The following is a 17,410-nucleotide window of genomic DNA, read 5'->3' as shown; positions in this document are numbered from 1 at the left end:
CTGTTAAATCAGTCATGTCACCCTTAGGGGTGGGAGGTGAGGACTTGAAAACAGATCCTTTTGTCTCTCAGCACTGCCCGTTGCCCAGGGTACCATCTGCATTACTGCAGCATGAGAGTGATGAGCAGGAGGCATCATGGATGTCCAACATTTATTTACTACATAAATAAGTGACATTTATCAGGGACTTTACAAAGTACTTCGGCAGAGCTGAAAGCTGGCTAGGAACTGATCCTGTTTCATCCACAGGGAAGCCAGAATACACCAGCACCAAGCATCTTGTCCCACTTTGCAAAGTGGTCCAGATTCTGCCGTCACCAAACATCAATGTAACTCAGACATAAGGCCACTGAAAGTTACTCTAAAGTGCAAGAGAGCCAGAGCTATTTTTCACCTTTCCCCCAAGGCACCATGTTTCACACATGTACATTTATTCAATTCATTTCCTATGCAGTGTCCAAAGTCTGCTTCTCCAAGGAAGCTACCACCCAACCCCAGATCACTGCCCTTCATTCAGGGTCTTTCTGCTTTGGTTATATATAAGCGTGTGAGCTCATTCAGCCATGCAGTCATGGGCTTAGGCTGTGTGCTCCAAAGTCAGTTGAGGGATGCATGGCTGGAGATGAGCAAGAGCTGGCTACAGCATCTTCAGCCATGGACAGGAATGCGAGCTTAACTCTTTGTCCATGGCATTTGAAAACTGCAAGTGGGATTCGCTTTGAGTTCCGGAACATATATCACAGCAGATGGTCATGGTGGCCACATCGGCCTGAGATCCGGCAGTGGAGAGCCCTTTGGGTTTGCACTGGGGACCAAGCAGCTGTGAGCCATGTGTTGTGTTTCTTCAGCAAGTCCCCAGGTGACTTGTATGCGATACACGATGGCTGTGAAGCAAGCGTGGCTCCTGCACTCTCCTTAACTGTGCCTGATGTTGGCATTAAATCACTTTTTCAAGACATTTAGTACTGAGGAGACCTGTTTTGCAGAGGCTGTAACAGCTCACTCCACACTGCTGTCAGTGGTGTGGAGATAATACCCTTCAATGGGTGTTAAAGACATCCTGGTCTTCCTACCCTTTGCTATAAAGACTGTACTATATATTTCTAGGTACTTGGCAGGAATAGATTGTGCTGAGCCACTTCACAATGCTTACTGCACAAACGTAAGTGCTCAGCACTTGACAGTGGATGCTGACCACTTCTTGTAGTGAAGGAAACATGGGATTCTTGGGCTAGAAGTGAGCTGGAGGTGGTCTGCTTAGAGCAAGCTTAGCACCAGCTAATCTCTTTCTCATAGCTGTGTGTCTGGACCACCATAAAACCTCCAGTTGTGGAGCTTAGAGAGTCTCCTCTGTGAGACATGGGCTGCAGATCCTGGGGGAGAGCTGCGTGCTGGTGGAACCCCTGGAAGAAAGGGGTGAAATCTCCTGCACCATGTCAGAGGGTCAGAAGAATTATGGGGACAGCTCTTTCTAGCATCAAGGAAATGCCCTGGGAACCTACCTCAGGAGTCTGTCACACATGGGGAGCCTGCAAAATGCCCACTGTGTCTCACAGAAAATCCTTCCTGCAGCAAGGGGGTGACCTGTGCTTTCCAGGTGACTTCTACATGGGTAAGATACAGCAGTTCGATTGTCAGGAGTGTTTGGAGAGCCCCAGCCAGTGGCTGGCCTGTCAGCAGTGGCTGGAAGGGGGATGAGGCTTTGGGACAAGCCTGCTGATGCTTCCCTCTACTCCGCCTTTGCTTTGTCACTCTTCTCCTCCTTGATGGCCAGGATGCGCTCATGCTCTTTGATCAGCTGCACTCCACAGTATGTGATGAACCAGATGGACAAGGTGCTGACAGGGAAACCTAGAAGATGTAGGGAGACATGGTCATCTTGGTGTGGCTGCTTGCCTAACAAGGCCAGCTCTTCTCTCCAGCAGTGCTGCCTCTCAGGTGGGTTTAGGAGGTCCTACAAGTTCATGATGCCCAATGACATTTTCAATTGTGGATCCAGCCCTACAGCTTCACTGAAAGAAGAGACAAAACCCTAGGATCAGATTTTAGATGAAGCTGTGCTAATGTGGGAATATGCTGGAGTGGTTTTGAGAACTGTCTTACCCCCAAAATTCATGCTCCCCAGGTTTAGTCCTGGTTGACTTTCTGCCTATTCAATCTGCCCATGTCCGTCGTTGTTCAGCACTGTGACCTTCTGGAAGTTTTACGCCCCACTGATGCTGAAGATCAACCCCAGCCTTGTTCTTTACCCAGTGGGGACACAATGTACACCTAGGAAAACACATGTTTTTGTTACCTACGTAAGTGACTGAGAGCTGGGAGCTCTTCCCTTTACTTATGAAGTATCTGATGGCATTTGTAATCACAAATCTGGTATCCACAGCAGAGAGGAGACACAGGCTTTGTACCTGCTAAAACAGGACCTCTGAAATGAATAATGCAACCAGCAAAAGCCAGCTAGCTCAGCAGGCAGGCACTTCTGGCACACTGCACCCAGAGTGTCACATTAGCTGTTGACTACACCAGCCCCATCACAGAGAGGGCTGGAGGACATGGGCTCCTGATGGCTATTTATACCCTGGGGTGCTCAAGAAGACTTCAAAATGGTGCCACCATCCACTGATTAGAAATGTACATGTTTGCTGTACATTTCTAATGTACTGCAACATAAGGATTCGTACCTGTCAGCTTCAGGCTGAAGCAGGAGTAACTGCTAAAGGAGATGAGGCAGGACAAGTAAATCACTTTCTCCAGCAAGGAGACCATTTCATGACCAGGGCTCAGCCCACCTTTGTGGGGTGAATATGACCTTTGCATTGCTGTAAGGAGTCTAAATCACAGTGTCAAGCTGTGCTAGGAGCTGTACAAGCACACCTGAAAAACAGCTTGTGCCCCAGAGAGCTCACATGGGAAGGGTGGGAGCTAGGAAACCACTGCCTGCACCTTTTCCATAAGAATGAGTCACGCTGGGAGCAGCCACATAACAACCCAATGGCCAGGCCACTTTGTATCCAAGAGGACTCAGAAGTCCCAGTCCTCAATCCCCCTACCGGCGCCCTCCCATCAAGACGAGGGTCCCTCAATGGGAAAGCTGGTAGCACCTTACCTGTCTGGAGAAGTCTCTTGGTCACCAGCAGCGCAAACTCCAGGCTGTTGAGGGCTAGGATGTTGAAGAGGATGATGGCCCAGAAATTCACAGCCCCAAAAACTGCCCGAATCCGCCGAGACATGGCCCCTGACATTTTGGCCTGAGGAGGGAACAGGAGCAGAGAGAGCAAGCTAAAATGGGGCTGTAAGTATAAGGGAAGCAGTGGTCCAACTCCTGCCAAACTCTGGCTGGGATCCCAGAGTTTTAGGCAGAAATTAGAGCATCCTTTAGTGTCTTTGGGATGAAGAAACATAGAGAAAAGGTAAAACTTGTGCTCTGCTGCTGGACTCATATTGGGATTCACAATTGGTGTTTCAAGGTCCCATGGGTAGGGGCAAGATGTTACACATGGTTTCATGTTAATAGTAAAGGTTGAGTACTGCTTTCTTCATCTGTTGCCTGGGGTAAGCCACTCCTCAAGGCAGATGGATGCTCTTTTACACCAGGATTATTATTAGCCCTATGTGCATATCACTCCCTCCTCCCAGTAGAAATTGTTTCTTAGGACTTAAAAAAACCCCAACAAGCTGAAAACCCAGTGACAGCAGCAGAGTGAAATTGTCACTGACATATAATCCTCAGAAGCAGCTGCTGTGAGTGGGGCAGGGAAGTGGTTTATAGCAACCTTCAAAGAGCATGATGAATCCCCAGGCCGCTTAAGTGCCGAGAACTGTGGTGCCGCAGGGAAGGAGATTTCACTGCCTGTGAGTGCTATAATCTGATTAGAAGTTCAGTGAGGGGAGCAAACAGGAGGACTCCTCTTCAAAGTTTTTGTTCAAAAGAGGTCTTTACGGAGCTGGTTTAGGACCTCCAGACTTTAGATTGGGCAAAACAAGCAACATAATTGTTTCCAGGATGGAGTTTCCTAAGTTTTATTTCCAACATATCCCCGAGGTACCTTGGTCCCAGAAGCAGGAGACTAAGCTTTGGAGGGGTTGGAAAATGTTTCAATCATCTAGTACCTAAAAGTTTGCTTTTATCAGAAATCATATCAAAACATCAAACCTACTCAGAATATCAAGATGTTTTGCAGAACAAGAATGAGTTATTTTTATATGGAAATATATAAATAATTCACCAGGGACAGACCTCGGATTGTGGTACTTTGAGACCTGTTGGGGTTGCACTTCTGGTTCTCATGGACCTTCATTTTCCCTCTGAAAGCTCCACACCCAGCCTAAATGTTGTATGGGCAGGTGGGAATTTGTTCTGGGTAGGTGACACAGTGCATAAAATGAAGGGATACAGAGGACCAGGACTGTGTTTCCCTTGGCCAGTTAAATAGCTGATTGTAAGGATGCTAAAGACCACAGGAAAAAGCTTCAGGTCTCCACACAGGAGGCCTGGACATGGAGCTGCATAACTTCATCAGTGATGTTGCTGTTCAGTCTCAGGTGAAAATGGATCTGACTTGTATAACAAAGTTTTATCTCCCTACAGTCATGGATGTTTTCCAGCTCCAGGGTTTGGTCCCAGACCCATTGACCTCTCCCCATTCACTTGCAGCCCAGCTGCTCACCTCCAGTTTGGCAAAGGGTGCCTGCTGAAAGAACTTCTGTACCCAAAGCTCAAAGTTGAGGCCAAAGCAGTTGAAGACAGACCAGATGTAAATGATCTCACACGGTCCTAGCCACAGAGTGGTGACTGCGAAGGTGGCGATGGAGGCCACCAGCTCCTTAATGATGTTTTCATGGTTCTCTCCAATGTGATCATATACGTACCTAAGGGCCAAGGAAAGTGGTCAGTGCTCCTTGTAGTCAGTGAGACCACTCTGGAGTCCCTTATCCCATGCTCACCCACCACAAGCCCCTCACAGGCAGGTCAACATAGAGCACCCTGGCAACAAAGGAAGGATGTTTTGGCTGCCATGTTCTAGCAATAAACTGATCTTTTCTGCAGTCCAGCTGCCTTGTGGCTTGCATTTCTCACAAGCCCACATCTCCTTCGGGACAAAATACCACCCTTTCCTGCTCTTCCAGGGAAAGGGCTGATAAACCGTAGGGATCTGTAGAGCTGCAGCCTATCTCAGACTTGCTGGTGCACAGGATTTCATCATTGAGCAGCCACTACCTTCAGTACAGGTTTACTGGTGTGAACTTGTGGCTGAAGACAGCTGACAGGCTCAGGAAGGTGTAGATACAGCTTAGGCCACCCTTGGATACCAGGATATTGAGACCTGGGCTCAATTCCCCTTTCCTCTTGGTGGAATATGAACCTAACTCTTCCTCCCTCGAGGGAGTGCTAAACCCACCAGACTTAAAGGGATCTCTGGGCAGGACTGTCTTATTCCTAACTCTGGCAGGGGGCTGTGGCTCTTTGTGGTGATTAATTCAATGGTCTAAGGGATACACAGACCAAATATGACTTCATGCCAAAGTGGGATTCATTCACAAGAGAAGACAACTCAGCTTTCAGACAAACAGCATTAAATGCTTCATTGCTATGTGATGAAAGAGAAGACCCTGAACCAGACTAGAGATGGTTAACACTTACTTGCATAGCCAGTCGTTAATCCCTCTGTCAAAATGCCTAAAACGCAGATGATAAAAAGTATGTTAAAACACACAGTGTAATGAATTACACCTTTCCACACAGCAACCAGCCAAAGAAGGTACTCAATTGCCTGGCAAGGTACTTGTTCATAACAGTTCCCCGTGCTCCTTCCTGAACAGGTTCCACTGTTTATGTGGTGATAACCTCTCTTCTTACCTATTGCTTCCTGCCCAAGAATATTTCCCTGGTCTATGGCCAGGTCTAGGCTATAGGTTCAGTACATATATTCAATGTAGATAGTCTCCACCTCACAGGCCAGCTCCTCAGAATCCCAGCCCAGGTGTCCTCCCCTTCATGCATGTTTCATTCAGGTCAAACATGCCATCTCTCTTCATGAGATGCATGTGGGGTACTCACGTTTCTGCGAAGACATAGAGCATGGTGATGCATTTTGGAGGCTGGGGTGGGTCCAAATGGTCCAGTCTGGCAATGGTGTTGATCACCCCAAACATGACAGCAGCTTTCACCCAGTCATACACCAAATTGGAGTAGGCCAGGCCAGCTGGAGCAAAAATAAGAGTCAAACGCGATTGTCTTTGGGAGCAGTCTCACATTGGAAGACAAACCCTGCGGGGACAAACACTAAAGATTTCTAATTCTTACTGCTGCACCTTGCTTGCTGTGTCCTGCTTCTTCCCTGCCACCCTCCAGGAAGAGTCCACCTTCTGTACAACCCTCCATTAGGAGACTGAAGACAGCAGCTAAAACCCCCTGAGCTGCTCTCTGTACAGCCTACACACAGGGACTATTTCAGTGGCTCACAAACACCTATAATAGGTGGCCACCTGAGGAGGCATCTGAGATACCAGATGTGCCTCTTACAACAACAGCATGGGGCTGATTTTTCAGAGGTGCTGAGCTCCCTTCCAACTCAGAACAAATGCGATGGGAATGGCTTGGTGGTCAGCCTCTTAAACCCACAGGTAAACAATTTACATTGGGACCTTGTGAGAACATCAGACCAACACCATCTGCTTTCCAGGGCTGCCTGACCCCAGCTCTGTGCATTATCAATGGGAAGAAGAGGAGCTTTTTTCAAACCTGTCCAACACAGGCATTGCCAAAGCCTCTCAGTAAGGGTGACTGGAGATTGGAATCACTCACCACTGCCCTGAAGCTGAGTACGTGCATGAATGTGTACAAGCACTGCCACTCACCCAAGGACCAGTCTGAGAGGCGGTTCATGAACTTCAGGTCAGAAGGAAGAGTGAGGATGTAGAAGAAGTGGAAGAAGATGTCCACAGCAATGATGGCCCCAGCGTGGATGAGGGCATGGACCCGGATGTTCTTCATCTCATCATCTTTGCGTCTTAGCTCTCGATTGCTCACCTGCCCAGGATGGCAAACCAGTAAAGGGATCAGATGAGACACAGGCAGTGTGTTCTTCCATCCAGGCAAATGGTCCAAACAGGGACTTAATGCTGCCCTTCAAATCACACCATGACCTACATGGCCCAAATCACCACTGATTTAGGAACACCCAAGAAGATACCTCCAACACCCCCACCTTCGTGCTGAGCACAGCAGCAATGTGCCTCCTGGATCACCCTTCTAGCAAAGGCTGTTCCCATTGCTGGGGTTTCCAGCAGAGCAGGCACATGGTGTGACACCACAGTGACAAGTCTGGCTGTACCTAAGGAACCTGAGCTGGGGTGAAAAACATACCAAGCAGGGAGCTGTGGTTTATGCTCGTTCTGCAGGGACGTCTTCAGAAAGTCAAGTTTGGTTAAGGGTGGCCCTGTGCACAGGTCACTAAGCGGAGCAAATGCCCATACCCATCACATCTACAGGATGCCACAGACTGAGGGAAGGACATGGAATCACAGAATGGTTTGGGTGGAGGGGACTTTAAAGCTCATCCAGTTCCAACAACTTGCCACGGGCAGGGACACCTTCCACTAGACCAGGTTGCTCCAAGCCCCGTTCAACCTGGCCTTGAACACTGCCAGGGATGGGGCAGCCACAGCTTCTCTGGCCAACCTGTGCCAGGGCCTCACCACCCACACAGGGAAGAACTTCTTCCTAATATAGGAATAGTGAAGAAATTTTTCCTAATATCCAATCTGAATCTCCCTTCTGTCAATTTCAAGCCATTCCCCCTTGTCCTGTCACTACAGGGCCTTGTAAATAGTGCCTTGCCCAGAAGAGGTTGGGAACAGGGCATGAATCACACCTGTAGGTCTGCCAGGGCCAGGTGTATATTTTTTGGCCAGGATCATTTGGGAGGAGGAGAATGACTGATGGTCTCTAGAACTTCTGCTGCAGACACTTGCTGGAAATGAGAGGGGAGCTGCTTGAGAGGCCACCCTGAAGAGGTTGGAACCTAATCCATGGGGATTTCATCTCTGCTGTGTCTTGTACAAACAGGGGGCCGGGCTTTGCCTCCCAGAGCTGTCATGTCTCTGGCTGTTGTAACATAATCACCATCCAAGCAAGCTTTCAGGATTACACTGGGCAGACTGATGTCCTCGCTTCCCCGTAAAAATTGCTGCTGTATTCGAAATCCTCTTATGTTTATTACTTTCCCTTTATTCCCTGCGAGAGGTGGGAGCTCCCCCAGCATAATCCACAGGCTGCCGCACCAGCCCCGTCATCAAATCCAAATGATTTCTGCGTATTAAAGCCTTTGCCAGATTTCTTTCGTGTCTGTTATATGCCAAGTGCTTCAAGGGTTCAAAGAGGCCACTGGACCCTGAGCTGGAAGAGAAGCTGAGGGAGGACAGGCTCTGGCATGGAGATGTGTGGGAGGACACAGAGACCCCTTTCATACATTTAGAGAACAACATTTGGAGAAGACCTTTAAGATCACCAAGTCCAGCACTGCCAAGTCCACCACTAAACTGTGTCCCCAAGCACCACATCTACAGGTCTCTTCAAGATTTATTTCTATTATTTATTATTTATTTGTATTTATTTGCTTACCTCAGGAATGGTGGCTCAAGCGCTTCCTTGGGCAGCGTGTTCCTGGGCTTGACATCCCTTTCAGTGAAGAAATACTTCCTAATATCCAATCTAAACCTCCCCTGGTGCAGCTTGAGGCCATTTCCTCTCACCCTTATGTCTGAGTTTGGTGGCATCAACCCCTGGTGGTCAGGGCTGGATTCCCCATGCTTCCAGCCCTACAGAAGTGAATTTGTTCCTTTGGTCCTTGTAAGGAAGATGCTTTCCAGCTGACATGGGGTTGACCAAACCTCCGTATAGATGAGGTCCCACCACACACAGAGGTGCAAGATCTCCACCAGGATGTAGCACCAGTAGAAACAAAAAATATACAGATGTGTTTCCTAGCTGGCCTGCACACCCCACGCTGGGGAAGGGACTCCATCTGCCTGTCCCCATAATTGCTGCTGGGCAGTATGGAATTCACCTCTGCAGCAGAGCAGGGGAGCAGGGGAGCAGGGGAGCATTTAGCCAGGAGATGGCAGTAGTGGCCAGGCCAAGACAGGACCCATGGCCGGGCATGGAAAAGGTGCTGGGACTTCTCGTGCCTCCAGGGTAGGTGCTCTAAGCAGCATAGAGGGGAGTTGCTCATTAAATGCCCATAGATATTCTGGTCTGGGGCTGTGAAGAAGAGTAGGGCGTTGGAAATATATGATCTTTAAGGTCACTTCCATCCCAAGCCATTCCATGATGCTGTAAATAACACCCCTTCCAGGTCAAGCCTTGTAGGAATGGTGGAGTTCATATACTGGAGACATGAAAGTTTAATGCCCTGATTTACAGACACCTGACTGCAGTGTTCGGAGAAGCCAGCACTGCCCATTTCATAGGAAAGACTGATGAAAAAGGGGGAAACAAGGGGAACATGGGGTGAGGAGGGCACCTGGAAAGGTAAAGCCTTAGGATGGAGAAGAGCCCACCAGCAGCCTGGCCATCCCTGGTGCTTGTCTGCTGAGAATGGGCTGATGCCTGCTGACTCAGTGCACCACAAGCATTCCATATGGGGCACACCAGAGCTGACCTTAAGATCTTCAGGGTCAAATTCTCTAAAAGTAATTTTAAATAGATCCTATAAGACCCAATGGATCCTATTCCTTCCAACATGCAGCACAAGGTTATTCACTCCCCAGGTGATGCAGCAGCAAGGAACGGGACTCAGATTAGGGCTCACCCTACTCACTGGAGGAAACAAGACCAGTGCAGACCCTTTCTTAGGGAACCAGTACCAGCCCAGTGCTAGGGAGAAGGTGCTGAGCTAGGTGGGTCTTCAGCCCCTTCCTCACCAGAGAGGCTTTGGGCTGTTTATTTCTTCTGAATTCACAAATGTTCTTCCAGAATGCTCTTGCAATCAAAGGTCAATTTGGGTCCAAAACCTCAATGTAGCCGTTCTTATTTGAAAGGAAATGGAAGGGTGGTGGCAGTCCTTCCCATCACCATTGCTGACCAAGAGGTCCCTTCTTCAGCAAGCAGTACCAGTCCGCTTTGATAACCAAGGTTGATCATTGGTGTAAAAGGATGTTGAGATGGGAAAAGCAAGGAAGGACAGAGCACTGCTGCTTTTCATGATCTTGGCTGTGAAACAGCCCCAGAGGTCTGCTGGTCCCAGCCCAGCCTTCTGCTCATGTTTTCCAGTGCTGTTTGGAGTATGCTCTTCACAAAGCTCCCCTGGTTTTGTGTAATACAGGTAAAGACTTGGGGCACCAGAGTATTTCATGGAGAACAGAGGAAGCCCCTGGTTGCTTCTTCATTTATTTCTATTAGCAATCTTACTTATTTCTAGAGAAATAACTTCATCTGAAGACACAGAGACCATCCCCAGGAATGCTGGGTGGTCACTTCTTGGGCAAACCAGCTGGATGGAAGCATAAAACTGCCCTTGCTGTTCCAGCCATCTGCATGCAGAGGCCCTGCAGATGGGCACCACAGGTCTGGCTCTCACCATGGCCTCCCAGCACAGCACAGGGGGGCAGCATGGGGCAGCTGGTGTGGCAGGACTTGGAAACTGAGGCACCCAGTAGTGCAGGTGCCCAGAGAATAAGGACATAATCTGAGCCTTCCCCTCTTCACCCCAGCATGATGCTTTCAGCACAGCAATGCCTTCCCTTCTGAACTGATCAGTGGCAATGTCCCAGAAGGGAAGGTTAAAACCCCATCAGTTTATGCCTCTCCCCACAAAAATCACAGCATCGTTGTGCAGCACACACTATGGCCGCACACTGCAGGTGACCATAAGAAACTCTACAACCATTTGCATCTTCACTCTGGCAAATGTGGGGTTTTGTAGGCATTAAATGCAAGCAAACAAATGCAGGGAAAGGCTTATTGAGGAGCACTCACCTGGGCAAGGAACTTGTCAAACGTCATGACAGGCCCAAAGAAGAAGAATGGGAGGTAGAAGTTGTACTTGAGGAGGTCAAATATGGAGTAGATGCCCTCTTTCTTCTCAGCGCTCTCAAGTGCAAAGCTCATGCAGCGCATGATGGTGAATCCACTTCCTCCGTAGAAAAGGACATCTTGAAGATCAAAAGCTCCTGTTACGAACCCGCTCTGGATTTGAAAAATCAAAAGTTACCACCAGGCACTTGGTGTCACTTCTGTGTGCCCTCGCTTTTTGGAGGACGTCGTTCCTGGAACACCACATAAAGCCTCTGATTATGCTCTGACACCAATTGTCCCAGGAACTAATAAGCCTTGCTCTTGGAAAGAGAAAACCGGGGCTTGATTTCCCAGCTGGTTCCTGCATCCTGGAGGAGATCCTCTTGGCCATGCCTTTACCAAGCAGCTGTGGGTCACAAAGGCTTTACTCTGGGGTGGGAGCACTTACCCTGCCACAGGGACGTAACCCTCCCCAGGGAGGGAAGAAAAGCCAGCACAAGCCTGATGCAGGGACACACACACATTTCAGGAGCTAAGCAGCAGGCAGGGAGGGACGGCACTGTCCTTCTGAGGGACTGAGTAGCTTTATAAGATCCTTCCTGGGCTCCTCTCCACACACCAGAGAGAGAACATCTTAACTGAGCAGAGGCCTAAGAGACAGGTGTGGATCCATCCCAGCACTGTGTTACAGATGGGGAAGCTGAAGCACGGAGCAGGAGCACACCTTCCATGGCTGACAAGCTGCTGACTGACCAGCAAGGACTCAGGTGGAGCTCTGATGTACTATGAGAAGTGGCCATGTTTGCAGGTGCCCCAGGATCCCGCCTTGGGAATAAACCCAATGAGACAGACACAAGTGGGCTGGACATGAGGCAGACACATGGCCCAAGACAGCACCTACCTGCCACGAGCTAAATGGCTCCATCTTGAAGGAGGCAAGACAGCAAAGCCCAGCCACGTAGCAGAGCCACTTCTGCTTGGCCAGGGCAACGGAGTACAGGACAAGGCAGTGGGAGAGGATGATCATCAGGTAGATGGGCCCCATGCTGCTCAGCACAGCCAAGAACCCATACAGCATGTACACCACAGCCCGGTGCTGCAAGAAGAATCACAGACTGGTTTGGGTTTGAAGGGACTTTAAAGCTCACCCAGTTCCAAATCCCCTGCTATAGACTGGGACACCTTCCACCAGACCAGGTTGCTCCAAGCCCCATCCAACCTGGCCTTGAACACTGCCAGGGATGGGGCAGCCACAGCTTCTCTGGGCACCCTGTGCCAGGGCCTCACCACCCTTACAGGGAAGAACTTCCTCTGATCTCATCTAAATCTCCCCTCTGTCACTTTAAAGCCATTCCCCCTTGTCCTGTCCCTACCTGTCCTTGTCAAAAGCCTGTCTCCAGCTTTCTTGCTGCCCCCTTTAGGCACTGGAAGCTGCTCTAAGGTGTCTCCGGAGCCTTCTCCAGGCTGAACAACCCCAGCTCTCAGCCTGTCACCATAGCAGAGGTGCTCCAGTCCCTGGAGCATATTCATAGCCTCCTCTGGGCTCACTCCAACAGCTCCATGACCTTCTTATGCTAGGGGCTCAGAGCCGGACACAGGACTCTCTGTGTGTGTGTGTGTCTCACAGGAGCAGCCCTAACCCATGGTCAGTTTGGTGAAAGCCCCAGCTCAGCTCTCCCTACCCTAGAACATCACAGAACATCCCTCAAACCCTCTCTACAGCTTCCAGGTCACCTTGGTGCTTTCAAATCCATCCCACCACATCCCTGGCTCACCTGTGGCACTGTCATGGAGCAGATCTTGCCAAAGAGGACATGCCCCGAGAGGGCGAAGATGATGACGTTCCTGAATGATGTGAACCACATCACCCACTCGAAATCAGCCACATCCTGTGGGAGCAGGACCAGTACTTTACTGTCCCAAGCCTTTGCACCCCTGCCCCAACACCCAGCTGGAGGGGAAACCACACAGCTTTCAAAGCCTGTTCTTCCCATTTTCCACCCAAGGGCTCCCGAGCACTTTATCTTGGTCATAAACCCCCAGGAGATGCGAAGTGCCTTATCTTGGTGGACACAGAGGAGAGCATCCATGGTGCTGCAGGGCTGATATTTTCCTGACAAAGCATGTCAGCACCAGAACAACCAGCTCTGCTTCTGCAGTGCTCAGCACTGACCGTGTCACCTGTAGCTACCAAAGACCGAGTCCATCATCCTCTTACCATCTTCCTGCCGAAGTAGTGCCAGCCCGGCTTTATGCCATCCCGAAAGGCCTTTCTGTTCATGCTGTCTGCAAATGAATCAGAATTATGGGGAGAGAAACAGCTCTGGGAAGTGAGGCCTGGGTTTCAGCAAGGCAAGGAGCCTTCCTCACCATGATGATGAGCCATCAGGGCTCAAACATGGCATCCCAAAAGTGCCTAACTCTCATGAAGAACCACAGGAGCTGGGCTCCTCAACAGTTTCTGCAAGACTTCCCAGCAAAGCCTTTTTGCAATGCAGATCCCAGGGACTCCCATCTAATCCAAGAAATCTACAGGTGTTTTTGGGCTTCCACACAAAAGTCTTGTGGACCAGCCTCATACAGGCAGGGTGACTGCCTGCTCTGGGCACTGGCTGGAGAGACAGAGAAAGCAGGCAAAAAGGCAAAAGCCCTTTCTGAACCTTGCAAAGGATTCCCAAGCTGTTCTGTCCCCAGACTAAAGCCAGGGATCTGCTGCTGGTATTAATAGCTGTAAAAGCAGCCACTGTACACCTGTCCTCCCTCCCAGGGCCTCCTCAGGGGGGATGCAATGGAGAGCCATTACCTCTGGATGCTTGGAAGATCTCACTACTACTGTACACCACAGCACATGTCACGGTGAGAGCATAAAAGCCCAGTTCGTAGTTGGGAAGCATTGCTTTAACCCCCATGGCAGCAGGTTACTGCCCCAGCTGATGCAGGGGATCCAGACCTGGCAGAGGTAAGAAAACCCAGGGTGAGAGCTCCACCTGTCCTCCTACCCCTCAAACACCAAGAATTGCTGCTGGTCCTTAGCTGCTCTTCTTTGAGGGCTTCCTTAAAGGGTGGTGGCTGAAGGAAGATGGTAGTACCTGGGGCTGAATGCTTGGTGCAGGGATAGCGGTTGCTGCTGAGCGCTGCTGCAAAACCCACCCAGGAGCCAGGATGTGGGGACAGCTCAGGTAGGTGTTCCTGATAAAAGGCTCCTCCCAGCAGAGTGCACCCATTCCAGTGGTCAGAGATGCTCCAGGATGCCACACACCCAGGATGGGGGTCCCCCCCCCTAATTCCTAACTGCACCTTTAGAAGAGATCCAGGGTAGAGCACAAGGACACTCCAGCTGGAAAGAACACGATGAGATGCCGTGCTCCTTTACCCTGAGCTGCTGCTCACCTTTTAGCTGGGGTTCTGCCCAGCCCCAGGCTCTTGGGGGCTTTAGGATCCCCCCGAGCCCAAACTGCTCCCAGCCACCAATCTCAGGCCCGCACCAACCGCTCTGCCGCACCCATCCCCGCAATTAGCCCGGGCTAATTAACTCCTCCCGACGCTAATTAACCTCGAGTAATTAACGTGCTTCTCAGCCTGACCCGAGCTCCGCAGCGCCCCGACTGCTGCGGAATACGCTGCTTGGGGCACTTTCCCCCATCCGTGACATCTCCCCCCACCCCGCTGCGGCGCGGTGCGCTTTGGGGGAGAGAAAGGGGCGGAATTCTGCTTATAGCAGCAGTAAAAGGAGACCCGGTCACCTTCTGCTTCTGCATCTGCCTCGCGGAGCTTGTGCTGAGGGTGCTTATTTAAACGACTTCTTTTTTGTTAATTACGATTCTTATTTTTGAATTTATTTTCTTTCGGTCACTGAGTTTTTTAAGAGCGTTGGAGCTTTTTAGCAGCGATGCGGGGTAACCCCATCCTCCCCAGGGCTGGAGGGAACGCTAGTGAGGCGGGGGTTGTCCTGGTGCCGCTGCGCCGCGGTGCCCTGCGGCATGGGGGCAAACACAGAGGTGGCTTTGAAAAGCTTTTTTAATTCATTCCCAAGCTTTTCAAAGTTGGATTTTTGGGCATGGAGAGAGGGGCAAGGCCACCCCGAAACTGAGCCGGGCGGGGGGGGGGCAGTTACCGGCGCCCGGCTGCCGCTGGGGACCCTGCGCTGGGTCAGGGGTGCTGGGCGGGGACGACCCTCGGGCAGTTTTAACTCCCAATGGCTCCCGGGCTGCTGAGTCAGGTGCAGGGGTGTGACCAGGGGAGCCCCCCCCCCAGCTCCGAGCCGCTGCGGGGCTGCAGCATCCTCATCCCTCCTCTCCCCTCCGCCGCCCCGGGACCCCGGCCGGGCAGTGGGCGCTAGGCAGAGGTGATCAAAAGCCCCCGAGCTGCGGGAGCAGCGTGTCAGCACCCCCGGCATCCCCCCCACCCCGCTCATCCCCGCACAGCTCCCCACTACTGACCTTGAGCCCCGGGGTCGCAGGGGGAGGCGGCAGAGGGTGCGGGGATCCAGCGTCCGACACCGCGACGGGGGGCTGCGGGAGGGGGGAATAGAAACGGGGGGCAAAGAAGGGGTTTGGGGGGCTGCTGGCTTGCCCTACAGCATCCCTCGGCCGCGGTTGGGGGACTGTCTGCCCGGGTGTATTTTGGGGCTGCCGTCCCCCACCTTGCCCCCGGAGGAAGTTTGGCGGGGAGTGGAGCGGAGCGGAGCAGGCGGGAGGTATTTTTATTTTAGAGCAGCACTGCAGAGGGGGGCTGGTTCAGGAGCTGTCTGTCACCGCAGCTGCCGGAGAGGACCCGTCCTGCCTGCCAAAGTGCACCCGGGCCAGGGAGCGCCGCCCGGGGCTGGCCAGGGGAGCCCAGCGTGCGGGAGACGTCCCGCAGGGAGCAGTCCCCCTCGCGGGGGTGTTTTGGTGCCCTGCTTTGAGCCCTGCAAGGGAGGAGGAAGCCTCCACTGCCTTGAATTAAGGGGGAGGCAAATATCATTGCATGGCAATGGGGAAACTGAGGCACGGAGCCAAAAGATGCAATTCCTCCCTGGCTCAGGTGGTGTTTAAATCAGCATGGGGCTCAGAGGTTGCCGCACCTTTACAAAACAACTTCAGGAGACCCTTAGAACCACAGAATGGTTTGGATTAGAAGAGACCTTAAAGCTTATCCAATTCCAGCTGCCCTGCCACAGGCAGGGACACCTTCCACTAGATCAGATTGCTCCAAGCCTCGTCCAGCCTGGCCTTGAACACTGCGAGGGATGGGGCAGCCACAGCTTCTCTGGGCAACCTGTTCCAGGGCCTCACCACCCTCACAGGGAAAACTTCCCAATATCTAATCTAAACCCACCTTCTGCCAGTTTAAAGCGATTCCCTCTTGTCCTGTCCCTACCTGCCCTTGTCAAAAGCCCCTCTCCAGGTTTCTTGTCAGCCCCTTCAGGCACTGGAACCTACTCTAAGTTTTCCTTGGAGCCTTCTCTTCTCTGGTGCTCTCAGCCTGTCTCCACACCAGAGATGCTCCATCCCTCGGAGTGTCTTTGTGGCTTCTCAGCTTTTGCATCTGAAAACAAAATGAGATGGGAAGAGGCTGCACTGGGTTGTGGCCTCCATTATTTCAGGATGGGCAAATACAGGTCAGCCAAGTTATTAAAATCAATGCAGCATCAGTCCCATCCCTGTGTCCTGTGGGAAGCAATTTCTACCAAAGCCCTGAGAGATCTGGGGAGAGCTGCCACCCTGGAGCATCTTCTGGGCTGCCTGTAGGGTCAAAGGAGAGAAATAACATCCCTGGCTTTTATAAATACCTCTGTGGGTTTGTCTGCTTTGGGGTGAGAGAAGTCATGTTCTGGGCTCTGGAGGGCAGATCCCCAAGATAGGCACCCAGGATGGCACTGGCCATGAATACAAAAGGGGTTTTGGCAGCATTTTTAACTTGATGTGCATAGAGAGACCCTTGGCACTAAATGGCCAATACTTTCAGCACTCAATGAGCCATTTTAAATTGCAGCAGCTGGGCAGGATTTGGCGGCCTGCCCCTCGGATGCCCCCGAGCCTTGGTCCTGCTGCAGCAGCTCTTGGAACTTCATCTCTTTAGACCTTGGCATAATTGCGTGGGTGCTTACAGGCAAAGTAATTAAGCGATCAGTGCAGATAAGTGCAGCAACACAATTCATCACACTCTGTGTGCCTGTGGAGAGCAGGGGTTTACTGCCAGTCATGGCCATACGTCAAAGAGCCTTTGCAGGAGGGAAAGCTGAGGCTCTGCCCCCACCAGCGGGTGCAGGTGGACATGGACTTGCTTGGTGGGAGCGTGATACAGGAAGGCAACAAGCAAAGGGGCACAGGAAAACCAACAGTGCTGGAAGCTCAGTGTGTTGGAAGCTGGAGGAGATGGGGATCTCGTTTTTGGGATGCTGGGAGGCTCCAG

At 51.3% G+C, this 17,410-nt stretch overlaps 1 protein-coding gene across 3 annotated transcripts; it reads right to left on the bottom strand.

The window, feature by feature from the left end:
• Positions 1 to 489: 489 nt before the first annotated feature.
• On the bottom strand, positions 490 to 15,559 carry HHATL (hedgehog acyltransferase like). Of its 3 annotated transcripts, none has more exons than XM_061354780.1 (12): positions 15,457 to 15,559; positions 13,821 to 13,967; positions 13,236 to 13,303; positions 12,793 to 12,906; positions 11,919 to 12,113; positions 10,979 to 11,188; positions 6,859 to 7,030; positions 6,059 to 6,203; positions 5,642 to 5,677; positions 4,668 to 4,869; positions 3,107 to 3,248; positions 490 to 1,851 (listed from the first exon to the last, which is right to left on the bottom strand). In XM_061354780.1, the coding sequence occupies exons 2-12, from the start codon at positions 13,924 to 13,926 to the stop codon at positions 1,730 to 1,732; spliced, it is 1,512 nt and encodes a 503-aa protein (XP_061210764.1). In that variant the 5' UTR covers positions 13,927 to 13,967; positions 15,457 to 15,559; the 3' UTR covers positions 490 to 1,729. The 3 variants fall into 3 exon arrangements, with proteins under 3 accessions (XP_061210764.1, XP_061210766.1, XP_061210765.1); XM_061354781.1 differs by lacking the exon at positions 490 to 1,851 and adding an exon at positions 2,069 to 2,271; XM_061354782.1 differs by lacking the exon at positions 15,457 to 15,559 and having other exon boundaries at positions 13,236 to 13,299; positions 13,821 to 13,958.
• Between the last annotated feature and the right edge of the window lie 1,851 nt (positions 15,560 to 17,410).

This window comes from Neopsephotus bourkii, unplaced genomic scaffold (genome assembly GCF_033783945.1).
Source record: "Neopsephotus bourkii isolate Nb327-2 ecotype Australia unplaced genomic scaffold, CSIRO-AGI_Nbou_v1 NB_745, whole genome shotgun sequence".
NCBI classification, from domain to species: Eukaryota; Metazoa; Chordata; class Aves; order Psittaciformes; family Psittacidae; genus Neopsephotus; species Neopsephotus bourkii.
This window is presented reverse-complemented; position numbering and strand designations above follow the sequence as displayed.

Excerpts from the sequence above, each read along its gene's own strand:
- HHATL (XM_061354780.1), bottom strand. The coding sequence starts at position 13,926 with ATGGGGGTTAAAGCAATGCTTCCCAACTACGAACTGGGCTTTTATGCT. Across the intron at positions 12,114-12,792 it reads GCTCCATGACAGTGCCACAG|CACCGGGCTGTGGTGTACAT; the intron begins GTGAGCCAGGGA and ends TTCTTCTTGCAG. Across the intron at positions 1,852-3,106 it reads CAAGAGACTTCTCCAGACAG|GTTTCCCTGTCAGCACCTTG; the intron begins GTAAGGTGCTAC and ends TACATCTTCTAG.